Source organism: Melopsittacus undulatus (assembly GCF_012275295.1).
Source record: "Melopsittacus undulatus isolate bMelUnd1 chromosome W unlocalized genomic scaffold, bMelUnd1.mat.Z SUPER_W_unloc_1, whole genome shotgun sequence".
Taxonomy (NCBI): Eukaryota; Metazoa; Chordata; class Aves; order Psittaciformes; family Psittaculidae; genus Melopsittacus; species Melopsittacus undulatus.
In genome coordinates this window covers 3416458-3431792 of record NW_022993942.1, presented here as the reverse complement: position 1 = coordinate 3431792, position 15335 = coordinate 3416458, and the positions used below count along the sequence as shown (strand labels likewise).

Genomic DNA, 15335 nt, shown 5'->3' with positions numbered 1-15335 from the left:
CTCTTGAAAGCAAGGCTCAAGTGAAACCACCCACCCTTAATGCTGTTGTTGTCTCACACAGATGTTACAAACAGCAAACCAAAGTGGAACAGAACTGCCTCAGACAGTAACACCCCTGTAAAACCTAACCAGAGTGATTGCTCCAGGTGTTCCTACCAGCACATCTGGACTCTGTGTCCCTGTGATGCCCTGAGTATCCTCCTGCTGTGCCAGTGTGGCTGCCAACATAGAAGCTACTGGCTAGGAGTCATGCCCAGGTGAATATTCACACTGGGGGCAGGTTACTGTTTGCATTCAGACATGTCCAAGTGAGAGGTGCTAAAGCCTATTTGTGCTGCTGTGTGTGTGCAGTCGTGCTTAGGAATGTGCTTTCCAAGCACAAGTCCCTGCAGACAGCTACAATGTGTTGCAGGAAGTGTCAGTGATGGGTTGTAGTTCCTGCTTCAATGTTTGATGCTGGTTCTTAAACAGTGAGTATAAATTCCCATGTTAGAAGGGTTTAAACTGCAGCTTTCTTCCCTTTGCAGGTGCACGAAGCAGGATCTGCACTTTGAACAGGGCCTGGACACAGTTTGGCAGCAGGATGTCCTGCTCTGCAGCTTGGCTTCAGCTGGAATCACATACAGACCTCACGGCTTCCCTGGAGTTGGCTGGTGACCTCAATGACCATGTGGGGGATTGAGGGTAAAATGAGCAGGAAGAGGAACAGTTTGCACAGCACAAGTTACCCCATGAGGGGAACCCCATGTTGACCCCACAGATTCTGACTCCTCAGAAATCAGAGGTGAAAAGCTCAGGGAAGCTGAAGTGTCCCCAGTTGAGACACCCCCCTGGCTTTCCTGACATGGAACACAGCATGGATGGAAGGGATGTATTTAACCCCCAGGGAGACAGATCCTGCCTAAGGGATGTGGCAGAGAATGGGGATGGTCTCATTCAGTTTATGGCCAGTGTCCCAGCAGAGGAATGCAGCAGCAGGGAGGTGGGCTCCTGCCCTGCCAATGTGAGCACCTCTCACCCAGACAACTGCTGCTGTCACAGGGAGGACTGTGTGGCTGATGCCCAGGTGAGGGATAACCCTGCTGCAGCTCTGCCCACTGATACCCTGATCCATGAGCAGGCAGATGCAGCAGACCACAGGTCCTGTGTCAGAGATGGTTCTGACAACCCTGCCCCTGCTGGGGGGGGTTATCCAGAGCAGGTTCCCAGTGTAGGTGATGACTTGGATGATGACCTGGAGTATTTTGAGTGTTCGGATGTGCTGACAGTGCACGAGGATGAGATCTGGAAGAAGAAGTTACAGTTCTTACTAGAAGGTGATGATGAGGATGAGTTAAAGCTGAGCAGGGATTGTGATGCCTGTGCTTACTTCCTCCCTCACATGCCTTGCCCGATCCCAGTGTCAGATGACACTGCCCCTATGGAAACCACCATTGGCTTCTGTGGTCATCACTCAAAACCCAAAGCAGTCAATGTAAGGAGAGACCCCTCAGCGTCCAGCCAGTCAACTCTGCAGCCAGAGATGACTCTGACTGTTGGGCACCACCGGGACAGCAGCTCCAGCCTGCAGGACAAAGGGACAAGTGAAGTGCCTGAGGCATCTGCAGCCATTGGAAATGAGCATCCCAGGGCTGAAGACAATGGAAGTAACCACCCAGCTGCGGGATTCCCAATGGACACATCCAAGCACAGGGATAAGGGACCTGCCACAGACTGTGCTGCTCTGATGGAGCAGGCTCCAGACACCATGGCAGCAAGCAGGGACAAGGACTCGCTGGGGGCAGGCTCCTTGCTGCTGGAGGAGGAGGCAGAGGAGACCCCCAGGGCTGCAGTGTGCACCTTGACAGAGAGCCTGCGGAGAAACCTCTTCAGGCTCCTGAGCCCCACAGGGCTCTGCAGATACGTGAGTGCTATAGGGCAGACTCTGCAGGCTGCAGCGGAGCCCAGGGAAGCTGGTGCTGTGGGTCAGGAAGGTGTCACTGCTGCAGGGAGCCCCCAGATGTGTGCTGCAGAAGAGGGGGAAAGGAAGAGGACTTGGGGCCTGTCTGAGCACAGCCAGGAGCCAGCTGAAGCTGACCCACCCAGGGTAAGTACAGTGTTCCTCAGTGAAGAGGAAGAGCTGCTCTGAGTGCTCTTTATTCCACAGAACCATGGGGAATGACTGTGAGAGACACTGTTCATGTTCTCCTGAATGACAGCTCTGCTGGGAGGAAATCTGGTGCTGAAAAGGCCCAAATAAACCATACGCTCTTCTAATTATAGAGTGAGACAGATAATAGTGAGAGGCACTAATGGGTCTGTGGACAGCTGGGCAGGGAAATGTGAGACCCAGGCTGCTGCCGAGGTCTTACCAGAGCAATGTGGTCTTCAGCCCACAGAGTTCTTCACATACCTCCTGTGAGCACAGAGGCTTTTGAGTCACTTTCTTGTACTCAAAGCACAGGATGGTGCTACAACAGATAGCAGGGCTCTGATCCGAGGGTCTGACAGGGGGAGGGTTCAGTCCTGTTGCAAAGGTGGATGGAGCTTTGCTTTGAAATCAAGCAATACAAGAGCCAAATACTCCAGCTGAAGTGTAGAACCCAGTTAAACATGAAACCCCAACCTGGTGCTCTCCATGCTGTTGGTAGGATATCAGCATGGTTGTACAGACTCGTACAATGTGCCAACAGTTTCCCTCAGTGGGAGAACTCCCTCATGCTTTTTGTGTCTCGTAGTAAAGACTTGAGATGTATAAATGTGGATGTGTGAGTATTAAACCATGAAGGATCTGTCACCGACTTTACTGGTTGGAAGCTGTGCAGCTGATTGTACAAAACATCTGTGACAAAGAAACACAGATAGGAAAGCAGGACCCGTGTGCACACAAGGGCTGGAGGTCAGCACAAGCCAAACCTCTGGCTTTAAATGTATGAATGAAGATGGAATTTAGGTGGGTTCAAAATCAGGAGGTGTTGAAAAGGAGCCAGAAGCATCCTGTGTGAATGTGCTCTTCCTAGCACAGGAAAGCATGGCCAGCTCCTCAGAGCTCCCACACCAAAAGGAGCCCAAAGCATCCTGTGTGAATGTGCTCTTCCTAGCACAGAAGCATGGCCAGCTCCTCAGAGCTCCCATACCATGAACCAGGAGCTCCTCAGCAATCTGGGTAGAACCAAACCTACCTCCCATTGCTGCACACAGGTTTGTGTGGCTGTGGTGTGAGCTGGGGACCCCTCTGCCAGGAGCAGGGTGAGCTCTGCTGAGGGTGCAGCACAGCTCTCAGTGCCCAGGGATCCCCATTTCCCCTTGGAGCCTCCCAGTGCTGGACTGGCTGCCTTCTGCTGTTGTTAACTGGTGGAGGTGGGAGCTCCTGGCTCCTGTCCTGAGCTCCTGGTGAGCCCCTGTCTGTATCCAGTGCTTCAAAGCAGTCTAATTGATGATAGCTGCTCAAAGCCAACTGTGCCAGTGCTATGGTGTGATATTACATCCCATGCAGAGAGCCAGGGAGCTCCCAGTCTGCTGTGTGTCATTCAAGTGGGCAGTTCAGAAGGTGCTGGTGTCACTCCTGAGCCTCAGAGCCTGTTGAATGGCAGTGGTGCTGGGGAGGTGCTCCTGGAACCAGCAGCTTCAGAGGGTTCCAGGCCACAAGCAGCATCCTCATCCTCATTCCCAGAATGGCACATGGATCATTGTCCTTCCTGCTGAGGAGCTTTACTCTTCATCCTGCCATGATATGGGTGTCACTCATGTCATAAATGTGAGAGGTCAAAGAGACAGAACTGGTTTGGCCTTCCTGGCATCAACTGGTGTCACTTCCAGGTTGTTGTACCCAAGGAGAGAAGCAGAAAGACATGGGAAGAGGGAAGGAAGGAGCTGGGTCAGTGGCAAAGGAAAAGCAAAGGGAAACTGTCCTAAAGGAGCCACCCCAGAGGCTGCATGTGGGACATCAAACCCTGTGAGAACAGTCCCAGATGGATCCAGGGCTCTCTCCTGACCTGAGCAGGAGGGACTATGGGGCACCACAGCAGCTGTGGAGCTCAGCTTCCCAGGCTCAGGGGTTCAGGGTGAGCCTGCACTGGTGAAGGAGCTGGTGTGTGAGCAGCCTGTGCACTGCTGCACATGGAATCCTTCATTCCATGTCCCTCCCCAAGGAGCAGCACTTGTGAGCTGTGTGCCTGCCACACTCACTGCACACACAGCAGGGCTGCACCCCAGACTCACCCACTGCTCTCACAGGGGCTCATTCTGCCACCAGCCAGCACATCCTTACACCCTAACAAACACCTGGGGGTGAAACTGGGGCTCCCAAGGGGAAATCCCAACCCAGGGTTTGTAGCTGGGTGAAAGCTCCAGCTTTGCTGTGGGTGGAAGATGCTCATCACCTCCATGGGGTTGGTGCAGTGCTGTTGGGAACTGGGAAACCCTGGCAACAGAGGCTTGGCAGGGACTCTGGGACAGGCATTTAGACTGAAGCCTCAGTGCTGAGGGGCATGGGCAGCAGCTGAACAGGGTTTGTGTCAGGCACTTTGCCTCAGTTAGTTGATTGTTCCTGCACAATGTGACTGTTTAGAACATTTTGGTCCAGGTCCTAAACCTGTATCAAACTCCAGGATTCTGATTTCACCCATGAAGTTGATAGTTGGACTGTTGACAGCTGCTAAAACCCCAAAGAAGGGACATTGTGAGCCAGGACTCCAGTCCAGGCCTGTGTCAAGCAGCAGTTCTGGTTCTGAGTTACATTTCTCTTCTCTTCTCTGTAGAATGAAGGTGCTGATGTTCAGATCTCTGCTCAGAGCTGTGAAAGGCTGTGCATGGAGCCCCAGCTGGAAGAGGAAGGTGTCTCTGGGACCTGTGTGAGTGCAGGAGCCATCCAGCCAGCTCCACAAGTGCTCTGCACTGAAGGGACATCACAAGCAGAGAGTGACAATGTACAGACTGACTCTCAACACCCTGCTCAGAGTGAGAAGGGAGGAATGCACCAGCAAGGAATGGGTGTTGGTACTGGTGCTGTTTCACCTTTCCCAGTACAGGCCATGGGCTGTGCCCCTGACAAACAGGAATGTCTGTGTGCTGTCCTCTCTTCTGCAAAGCTCTGTGATGAGCCCCAGCAGGGAAGGCAACAGTGCAGCTTTGACTCCAATGGTAGCAATGACACAGACACCTTCTGCAGTCTGTCCTCTGATGAACCTGTGCTGGAGGCTCAGACCAAGTCAGGCCTGGAGGGTGGAGAACCTGTGTGCAGAGGAGATGCTGATGTATCTGCAGTGCATGAGAAGCTGTGGCAGCTTCTCCATGAGGATGAGGAGTCAGACTGTCAAATCCCATGTGAACCCAGGGGCATCACAAGCTTAGAGATCAGGCTGACAGGAACCCAAGCCCCAGAGCTGCACTGTGCACAGGAGACCTCTTCTGATCCTCCTTTGCCAGAGCAGGAACCTGTTACACAGCCAGACAGCAGACAAAGAACAGAGGAAGGTGACTGTGCTGATTCTAGTATCCTATTTAAAGGAGATGGAGCATCCATAGGAAACACTTGTCTTGCAGAAGCTGTAGGAGCAGATGGTGTGTGTCTGGATTCTAGCACTGGAAACAAACCAGAACAACCATCATCCATTTGTGTTACAGCAAATAGAACCATCTTCAGTACAGGGGAGTGCTTGGAGCAGGAGCCAGATCCCATGTTAGCTGACAGCAGTGGATCCATGCAGATGGCTGTGGGTGGGGAAGGAGAGCTCCTCATCAATCCTGCTTCCCAAGCATGGGATACAGGCTCTCCTGGAACATTAAAGGATGCTCAGAGTGGTGATTGTGACAAAGAGACTCCAGGTATGTCACACGGGACAGTTGGTCAGTTACTGCCCACTGAGCACAACACACCCTTGATGGATGAGGGTGTAACTGGTGAGAGGTGTAGTTCTAGAGACTGTTACCCAGCAGGGGCAGAGCTGCCTGATCCCCCTGAGGATAAACCCTTTTTCCCCAGTGGAGACCCCAACCAGCAGCCACATGAGGAGCTCTCTTCTGTCAACACCTTACCTGAAACCTATGGAGTGAGTTCCCCAGAGGAAGGAGACCCCTCAGCCCTGCATGCACAGAGCAGCCCTGATCCTGACTGTGATCTGCCTTCGAGGGATGACTGTAATGATTCCCAGGTTGTTTCTAATGCACAGGAAAACGTTGCTGTGATTGAGACTCCTGAAAGCATCACACGTAAGAATCCATCCCAAACCACAGACCAAGTGCCAGGAGCAGAAACCCAAGCAGTGGCATTCACCCCCTTGTCTGGGGAGGTGCTTTTAAGGGACTTGAATGTAGAAGCAGGAGGAGAACAGAGGGAGATTGGCAGGGCTGGAGCTCCCTGTGCCTCAGGCAGCCAGGCTGCATCAGAGCATCTGGGGTTTGCTAACAGCCCCTTCAAGCCTGATGGAGAGTTAAAGGCTGAGCCCATCAAGTGGAAACCCAACCCAGCCAAGAGCTGTCATGGAGCTGCTGGGGCTAAGAAGAAGTTACCTGCAGCATCACTGTCCAAAAAGCCCCGTCTGGAGCAGAGAGAAGCCTGCAGTGATGCTGTCCTTGCCACAGAGCCTGTGGGGAGTGAGGCAGGAGTGAGGCAGAGAGAGGATAGAAACCAGCACAGGAAACTCACTGTGAACAAGGAGAGCAAAGGTAAGAGAAGGTTGAGTCTCATTTCTGTCCTTCCCCATGTTCTGGCTGCAGTTTGACATTCAAAGTGAAGCCTCCTGTGGTGTAAAACACATCCTGCCCTCGCTGGGTTTAACCAGAGCTCTGTGAGCTCCCACACAGTCACCTGCCTTGGTTACCAGCTGGTTCTGTTACTAGCCAAGTAGCAGTGTTAGTAGTGCCACGTGTTGTGCAGTCCTGGCTGGTGACTGGCTCTGCATTCCTCTTGCCACTGTTGGGAATGACACTGCTGAAGTCAGCAGTATTGAACTGGAGCAGCATACAAGTGAAAGAGATGCAGGTTGCTGCCAGGTAAACCAGGATGCAGACAGGAGCAGCAGCAGTGGAACAGCTGGACAGATGTTTGTGGTCTCTGTGGATGCTTTGACATGAAATCATCAGAGCAAGACTGAGCAGGGACTAAAGCTGCACTACTGTGGGTGGTTCTCATTAGGGTGTGCTCTGGGGAGAGTTCTGCTGCTCAAATCACATTGAAAACCCCCAAAGATGAATCCTTTGCCTAGAGCCAAATGTGTGGGAGGAGAGACACATTGTGCAGCACAGGCTGCAGGCACTGGGAGGTGCTGGGCTCTTGCCATGGACCTGAGGCTGTGCTTTCAGCATTCAGGCCTGCAGCAGAGAGGCTCAGGGTTCTCCTTTGTGTTATGTACAGCTGGAGGAGGGAGGACTTTGTGGTAGTTCTATTTGCAGCTGTGGCACATTCTGCCTGTGTCATTTTAGCCCTGATTCAGCAAGATCCTCGGGCTTAAGGACTTAAGTGACTACAAGTTAAACATAGCAGTGAATTCCAGGTGCCTGACCCCTCATGGACCCAGCATTCCTTCAGCATTAGGCTGCAGGAATGGGATCCCCCCCCCAGGGGCCTTGTGTCACACCAGGATTAACCCAGGAGGAAACAGAACGTCTTGCATTGACTGTCCCTTACATCTAAAAGGGTGTCTCACTGCAGCACACGGATGTGTCATGGTCCCAAAACCCTTCCTGATTCACTTGCTTTCCGAGCAGCCTCCATCCTCCTGCTCACGTGCTGGGAGCTGGTGGGAGGTCCTAGCAGAGAACCAGGGTGTGAGGAGCAGCCTCAGGCTGGGCAGAGGCTTCTCCTGCCCTAACCTAGAACCATAGGATCCAGTGGGCTGGGAAAGAGCTGTAGGATCATCAGCTCCAACCCTTACCCCAGCACTGCCAAGGCTGCCAGGAACCTGAGGGCTTGGATTTGCCAGCCAGAGAACCAGATGCCCTGTGCCCAGAAAGGTAGGGACCTTCCTTCAGCTGGGAACCCTTTGGGACTCAGGTGGCAGAGGCCACAGGCAGTACCAGATACCCTATAGTGTGGGGTCCTGCCTCCAGCTGGGCTTAGGGAGCATCATCTGTGATCTGGCAAGGGGTGATACAGGAACACCTGGAGACTGAGCATCTCTTGGGGCCTCAAGGCTGTTCTCTCAAGGGCTTTTCCAGCTGCTCCTTCAGGCAGAGAGTGTTTTGGTGAGGAAATCCATGGATCTGCATGGGATAACTCATGTTTCGTTACCAGTGTTGCCAGAGTCACATCCTTCAGTCACTCTGGAACTCCTTTTTCATACCCAAGCAACATCTGATCCTAAACTGTGGCTCTTCTGTCCCAGCTCCCAGGCTGCTGAAGGGGATCCAGGCCGAGCTCTTCCCGGACTGCTCAGGGAACATTAAGCTGTGCTGTCAGTTTGGTGCCATTCACAGTGACTCCACTATTACCTGGACTAAGGACTCCAAGTTACTGGCTCGGCTGCAGAGGAGGTGAGTGGCTGTTCCTGAGCAGCTCTTGGGTGCATGTGCCACTCATTCAGTCTAGGATCAGTGTGCTTGGTGCTCTTCACACAGAGCATCAGTACTGGTCCTAGTCTGCATTCATGTGGCTTCATGGGATAAATGTACCTCAAACTGTTGGGAATAACATGAAATACACAACAGATTTAAAGCCATTTCTAGCTACAGTTCTTACTGCCAAAACAGTCAGTATTTATCCATGGGGATCTCCCTTCATCCCAACCACAGTCTTGTGTAGCCCCAAGCCCTGTTCCTTCTTTGGGGAATGGGATAATCAGGGAAGCTCCTCTGAAAGTATTGATGTGGGAAATGACCATGTTCTGTTCCAGTGCCCAGGATGACTCTCCTGTCTCATTGGCAATAGCTAAAGCCAGTACCAAAGACCAGGGAATGTATTACTGCTGCTTGAACAATATCTATGGGAAGGTGACTGCTGAGTTTAATCTGACTCCAGAAGGTAAATCCCATTTATCACTGTAAGGAATAATAACCACAGTGGGATTCTCATTCATATTGTTACTACCAAACGTGTTTCTTTGTTTCCTTGTAGTGTTGGAACATCTCTCAAGCTTCCAGAACTGTGAAGGTGAGTAAAGACACTTGAATTCATGGCAGTTTTGGGGGGGGGATCCCCCCATGTAGGCTGCAGTGGCTTGTTGGACATGGTGTTGGCTTGCACTAGGAGCTTCAGTTAGTGCAGCAAGCAGTGCAGTAGCATCCCCTCACGTCATGCAGACACACACACCAAGTGCATGAGGACACATGCTCTGTAACTATACTCCAAGGGAAAGATGGACATGAAGCTTTGGAATCCTCTAAGTTAACTCGTGTTTAATCACACTCAGTTTATGTCTTGCTGTGCTGCAGCTAAAGATAGTGCATTACAACTGAGCTTATCATTTCTCACAGTGTGCAGTAGTGCAGGGAATCAAAGCAGAGGGAGCTGCAAAGCCTTCACTGCTGTGTAGCACACACCTTTGCTGTCCTGCTTAGCTCCTTCACTGATGTTCTTGAAGAGAACCACTTTAAATGGCAGCCTGCATGGAGCTGATGCAGGGAGTGTGCCTGGTGCTGGGAAAGGTGCTCCCATTGTGGCCATACTGGATAAGGACTCTTCAGCTGAGTGAATGTTGGCAGCTTTAGTCACCTTTACCTTTTGCTACACTCTGTATTCCCTCCTTCTGAGTCACCTTTCTCCACACTGCCTTTAGATGGTAGAGGCTGTGCAGAACCCGGTGGGTTTGTGTTGTAGGTGTGGAGGAGATCGAGTTCATGCAGCTCATGTTCAGAGAGGACTTCATCAGCGACAGCTACTTCGGAGGGAACCTGCGTGGGGTGATAGCCACAGAAGAGCTGCACTTTGGAGAGGGCATGCACAGGAAAGCCTTCCGAAGCCGAGTGATGCAGGGGCTGGTGCCAGTGTTCAGCCCTGGGCACCCCTGCGTGCTCAAGGTGCACAATGCCATCACCTATGGGACCAAGAGTCAGGATGATCTGGTGCAGAAGAACTACAGCCTTGCACTGCAGGTGAGCTCCTGTTGGCAGCAGGGGTTGTGGGGAAAGCACTCTTCAAACAGCTCCTCTGTTAGTGTGAGGAGTGATGTTCCATAGGTGTATCTGTTGTAACAGGAGTGCTATGTCCAGAACACTGCAAGAGAGTATGCAAAGATCTATGCAGCTGAAGCTGAGCCCCTGGAAGGCTTTGGAGAGGTACCAGAGTGAGTATACATCTACTGTATATACATCTACATGTATGTACCTGGGCCACAGCTGCCCACCCTCATTCCTAAAGAGGAACTCTGAGGACAGTGTTACTGTGTAATGCTGAGTATCAGGGTGCTGGGAGGGGTTCTGTTCCCATTAAAGAAGGATCATAAGGAGCACAGACAATAAGTAGCAGGCAAAAGGCCTGTTTTGATGTACATTTAGAGGAGGGTATTCATGGTAATGTGGCAGCAGCTGCCCCTTGGCACTGTTGATCCAAGATACAAGACTTTGGTCACCAAGAGCAATAAGCTCATAGAGGATAAGGTGATTATGGTACCAGCCCTATGCAGATGTCTCCTGGTGTGGTTTAGACTTTGCTGCCTAGACTCAGCCTGGCTACTCTGTCATTGCCAGAACCCCCTGTGTTTTACTGCTCTTACCCCTTGCTTCCAGGATCATTCCTATCTTCCTCGTCCATCGCCCTGCCAACAACATCCCCTATGCAACAGTGGAGGAGGAGCTGGTGGGGGAGTTTGTGAAGTACTCGGTCCGGGATGGCAGGGAAGTGAACTTCCTGAGGAGGGATTCTGAGGCTGGCCAGAAGTGCTGCACCTTCCAGCACTGGGTCTATGAGAAAACCAACGGGAGCCTGCTGGTCACTGACCTGCAAGGTGAGCTATGGGAGTGCATGGTGTATAGGAAGTGAGGATCAGGTTGCTGACGATTGTTGTTTGATTGACAGAACAAACAAGCGGTTGAGAACATTGTAGTCTGAGTTTACAAACATCAACCACACAAAGCCCATGAACAAATACACACAGGGCAGGTGTCAGCAGAGGTTGAGTCTCTTCCTTAAAGCCAAGTGTAACCTCCCTTACTGCAGGGACTGTGCACAGGCACAGGTTGCACTCTACTCATCACCTATCAGTCCTGAGACTGACCTTGAGGAACTGTGAGTGCTACAGAGCACAGAGATCCTGGTTTTCCTGGGATAACTGAGGCAGAATGGTGACAATGCAAGCTATGAATCAATGAGCAACACTGAATGCCTCTAGATCTGGTGCTGTTCCAGTGTAACACAAGTTCTGTTTCCTTGCTGCCTGTAGGTGTAGGAATGAAGTTAACCGACGTTGGCATAGCAACACTGGCCAAAGGGTGAGTGCAAACTGCTTTCTTCACAGCATGGCTTTGCTTTGCACATCAATCTCTTCTCTGCGTGCTGGGGGAGGCTGCACTCAAAGCTATTCTTGCTTCAGTGTGGAAGAAAAGCAGCCTCATCTTAACTCCTTTGGATCATGTTTGTGGGAACCACCTATGGGGGAAACACATTCATGTTGTTCTAAAAGGGCTGCACTGTGGGTTGGGCCTTTGCTTCATGCCTCCCTCAAGATACACTTGTTCAAAGGGTGTTTCATGCATGAAACTGAGGTCTCTGCTGGCTCATAAGGAGGTGAGGTGCTTTGCTTGGTGGTCTATCAGCCAGCACTGCCTCCAGCTCAGGGTAGTTAAGCAGACCTGTTTCCTGCTAGTTTTATGATGGCTTCAGATCTTTATGGATGATTTCAGCCTCTGTGTAAACCTTTAATGTTCCAACTGTCTCTGAAGTGTGTTGATTAAAGCTTTAGTTACACCCCAGGCCAAAGGAGCCATTGACAGGAACAGGCAGTGCTGCTGGCAGGGGCAGAGGAGGGAGGTCAGTGCCTTCCAATTCAGGTTCTGCTTTGAGGAGAAGAACCTCATTGGATCTGTTACATTGTGAGTATGGGAAAACCCTGAACATTTGCTGGTGGGATTTTAAGATCCAAAAGTGATTTTTGGTGTAAATGCTATAGGAATTGCCAGGAATTGCCCCCTTTGCAGGGGAAGGACCTCACTGCTCACAGCCAGGTTCTTACCTCCAGTTCTGCTAAACCCGAGCCAGTTCCAACAAGGCAAAGCAGGAATATCCTTCGGGAATGCTGTGGTCCTTGAGGAGCTATTCCAGGTTATTCTGCTCTTCTACCCTTCCTATGTGAGCTGATAGAGCAGAAAGGGTCAGTGATTCCTGCAATACAGCTTCTGTCAGCAGAGGGCAAAGCCTCACTAGAAACCACACGGGTTTCAGTGGAGCACTGGGACAAGCGGCACTGAGCCAGGTCTGGTTTGAGGCTGTGGCTTTGCTAAGCCAGAAGTGCCAGGTATTTATCCAGGCCCGAAGAGGAGGAGCTCAGGAGCACGGTGACCCGTGGTCATGGTGTTTACCACATGGGGACTCTGCTTTGGGGGCACTGGTGAGTTTGGGTTAACTCCCCATGGCAGCCATTGAATGCAGAGGCTGAGCCTGGGCTCAAATCCAACACCTCAGGGTTAAGGAAGATGTGGTTTGGGTCAGGTTTAGGGGCTGGAATTCTGTCCAGGTTTTAGTACCACTCGTCTAGTTGGTGAGTAATGTGTGCACTGTGCAAGTAACACACTCGTGTCTCATGGCTTGGAAGGGCAGTAGAAAGGAGACCTCCCCACTTACACATACCAAAGCTATAGAGTGCTTTGAATCAAGTTCCCAGGTCCTGGCAGGTTACAACAAGCTGTGGGCACCAGGTCTGTGCAGGACAAACACATCTGGAGGCACATGGTGGAGTCAAATCAGGCTCATTCATCCTCTCAGCTCCCAGAGGGCACATCTGGAGCACAAGGACAGATGCAAACTGTTATGTTAAGGGAGGTGGGGATGGCTCCTTGAGGGGCAGAGCTGGGGAATGAACCCCTCACAGGGTCTGTCTCTTGCTCACAGGACTGTTGTGCCCTTACTGCAGCTGTTGAGCTGTAAAGCTGTGGTTAGGTTAGCAGAGCCTTCAGCTGTACATTGAAGTACCCTCTCAGCTCCTGGTTCTGCTCCTGGTTAAGGTGTTCCTCCACAGACATACAGGAAGTTCCACATACAGGTAGGAAAGGTGTTTAGGCAGACTTGTATTCACTGCACGAGGAAAGCTCAACCTCATCCCAAGATGATTTCCACGAAGCAATGAGTGTTCTCAGCATGTAACAGCAAGAGGAAAGCACATGAAGGAGCCACCAGCTCTGCTTTAACTGGTTCCAGGAGCACTGGGATCAAGAGGTGTTCTTGCTGAGCACAGCCAGGTTTGCCCCCGCAGCTTCAGAGCATACACAGCTATGTACAAGGAGCTCAAGGATACAGCCTCAAGTCCATTATTCCTCCAAAGGAAGGAGAGAACAGCTCATGTCCTGCTCAGCTCAACACAAACCTCCCTTGGAGAGCAGAGGACAATAACCTCAGCCCTTTGGGCTTCATCTGCCTGCCTGTGGCAGCTGGCTGGGTTGCAGGCTCACAACCTGGTTGTTAGAGATGCAGAACAGGGCAGTTAGATACAAGTGGAGGTGACAGCATCCCCTTCTGCAAGGGGTTCTGTTATCTTTCCCCATTGGCACCATCCTTCTATAGAGGAAATCCTTAGCTCTCAGAGCACCAGTGTTCTCTTTGGCACTCTGCAGGAGGAAGGAAGCTCTCTGGAATGCTGCAGGTTGTGTTTGTTTCAGGGCTAAAGCCTGTTGGGTTTGTGCAGTGATAACTCACAGCTCATGCATGAGGACATTGTGTGGCCAGTGAACCAGAACAGGGTCAGACATGCACTGGAAGAGCATCCTGGTAGTCAGGTCTATGAGAGAGGAGTGTGGCACACAGGACAGGTACAGGTTTGGATGGAAACACCTCGTGCAGCAGCTTTGTCACCTCATGGTGCTCAAGAGAACTGTTCCTAGCTGTAGGATTCCTGTCTGTGTTACTGAGACAAAGCTGCCCAGCAGACAGCTGCGTTCCCAGCTCACTGCAGTGAAGAATGGGAGCCAGGGAGCTATAGGACTTTGTTCCCTCTGTGCCACTGCTTGTTGCCTGGTTTCCTTCCCCCCCCCCATGGCTGGCTTTGTTTCCCTGCAGCAGAAGCAGCAGTGCTTGGTGTTCCCCATGGCCTGCAGCCACGCTCTGCCTCCCTGTGCTCAAATCCCATCTGGCTCTTTGTTTTCTCTGTTGCTGCAGATACAAAGGGTTTAAAGGCAACTGCTCCTTCTCCTTCATTGAGCAGTTCCGAGCCCTCCACCAGTGCAATAAGTACTGTGAGATGCTGGGGCTGAAATCCCTGCGAAGCCCTCACCAGAAGCAGAGGAAAGCAGCAGCCATGAAGAGCAAACCCCTTCCACACTCATCCTCCATGAAGAAAACAGTGCCCAAGAAGGCCAGAGAACCCAGAGACTTCATTGCCTCAGAGCACTGAGTTGCTCTGGAACCTCCTCCTGAGGACCTGGAGCAGTGATGGGCACCAATGAGCTGGGGAACAGCTTCAGGCTTTGCCTCCTGATGGCATTTGGGATCATCCTCATGCTGATGCCAGCAGCAAGGGAAGGAGCTGATCCCATGGCCATGGAACCAGGGAGGTTCTGAAGACACCCAGAGCATCACACAACCCCTCTATGACTTGGTGTCTGCACTGGACTGCACATGGAGTGCAGCACATGTCACTGCAGAGCATCCTCACTTCCCTGTGACCCTGTGGGTTCAGCTGCCACAACACAGCCACGTGTTCCAGCTGCCCCTTACCACACTTTGCACAGTGTTGTTGCTCAGGCTGCTATAGGGAATTCCTTTTCTTTCCCAGTGTAACCCCACTATGATCCCCCTCTTGTCATTGTTTCTCCCACTTACATGTCTTTTAATACAAGACAAAGCCTTTCAGGACTGGAGGTCTCTGTCTCCTTTCCCTTTCCCCATTAGTTAGCATGGTCATGGTTGTGTTTCTGGGTTGAGGGATTGGTGGTTGTCACTTCTCTTCCACCTGTACTTGATGTGTGTACTCAGAAGCTGATCTCCCTTCTGTGTTACTGACCCTGCAGAGCAGGTGTGGGAGTGGAGCCTGTCTGATGCCAAGCATCATATGTGGATTCAATAGTCACACCCGCAGCCAAATGGTGCTCAGGACTTTATTGGGTGTTGGAGCAGACAAACTGCATTACTGATGTGTTACAACAGTGTGTGAGTCACCAGTTCCTGTCACTGGTGACAATGGGGAAGGCAAACAGGACCCCTGGCAACAGCTGCTTTAAAGCTGTTCCTGTTCCAGAACAAAACCATCACTTCCAGCAATGTCATGTGGTGCCTT

At 51.6% G+C, this 15335-nt stretch overlaps 1 protein-coding gene across 1 annotated transcript; it reads left to right on the top strand.

The window, feature by feature from the left end:
- Window positions 1-745: 745 nt before the first annotated feature.
- On the top strand, window positions 746-14869 carry LOC115947547 (alpha-protein kinase 2-like). Its single transcript, XM_034073634.1, has 10 exons — window positions 746-2086; window positions 4740-6645; window positions 8304-8451; window positions 8811-8938; window positions 9032-9067; window positions 9734-10008; window positions 10111-10199; window positions 10642-10859; window positions 11295-11343; window positions 14219-14869. Exons 1-10 carry the CDS (start codon window positions 746-748, stop codon window positions 14451-14453), a joined length of 4425 nt encoding a protein of 1474 aa, XP_033929525.1. The 3' UTR covers window positions 14454-14869.
- Window positions 14870-15335: the final 466 nt, after the last annotated feature.

Excerpts from the sequence above, each read along its gene's own strand:
- LOC115947547 (XM_034073634.1), top strand. The coding sequence starts at position 746 with ATGTTGACCCCACAGATTCTGACTCCTCAGAAATCAGAGGTGAAAAGC. Across the intron at positions 10,860-11,294 it reads GCTGGTCACTGACCTGCAAG|GTGTAGGAATGAAGTTAACC; the intron begins GTGAGCTATGGG and ends TGCTGCCTGTAG. Across the intron at positions 11,344-14,218 it reads ATAGCAACACTGGCCAAAGG|ATACAAAGGGTTTAAAGGCA; the intron begins GTGAGTGCAAAC and ends CTGTTGCTGCAG.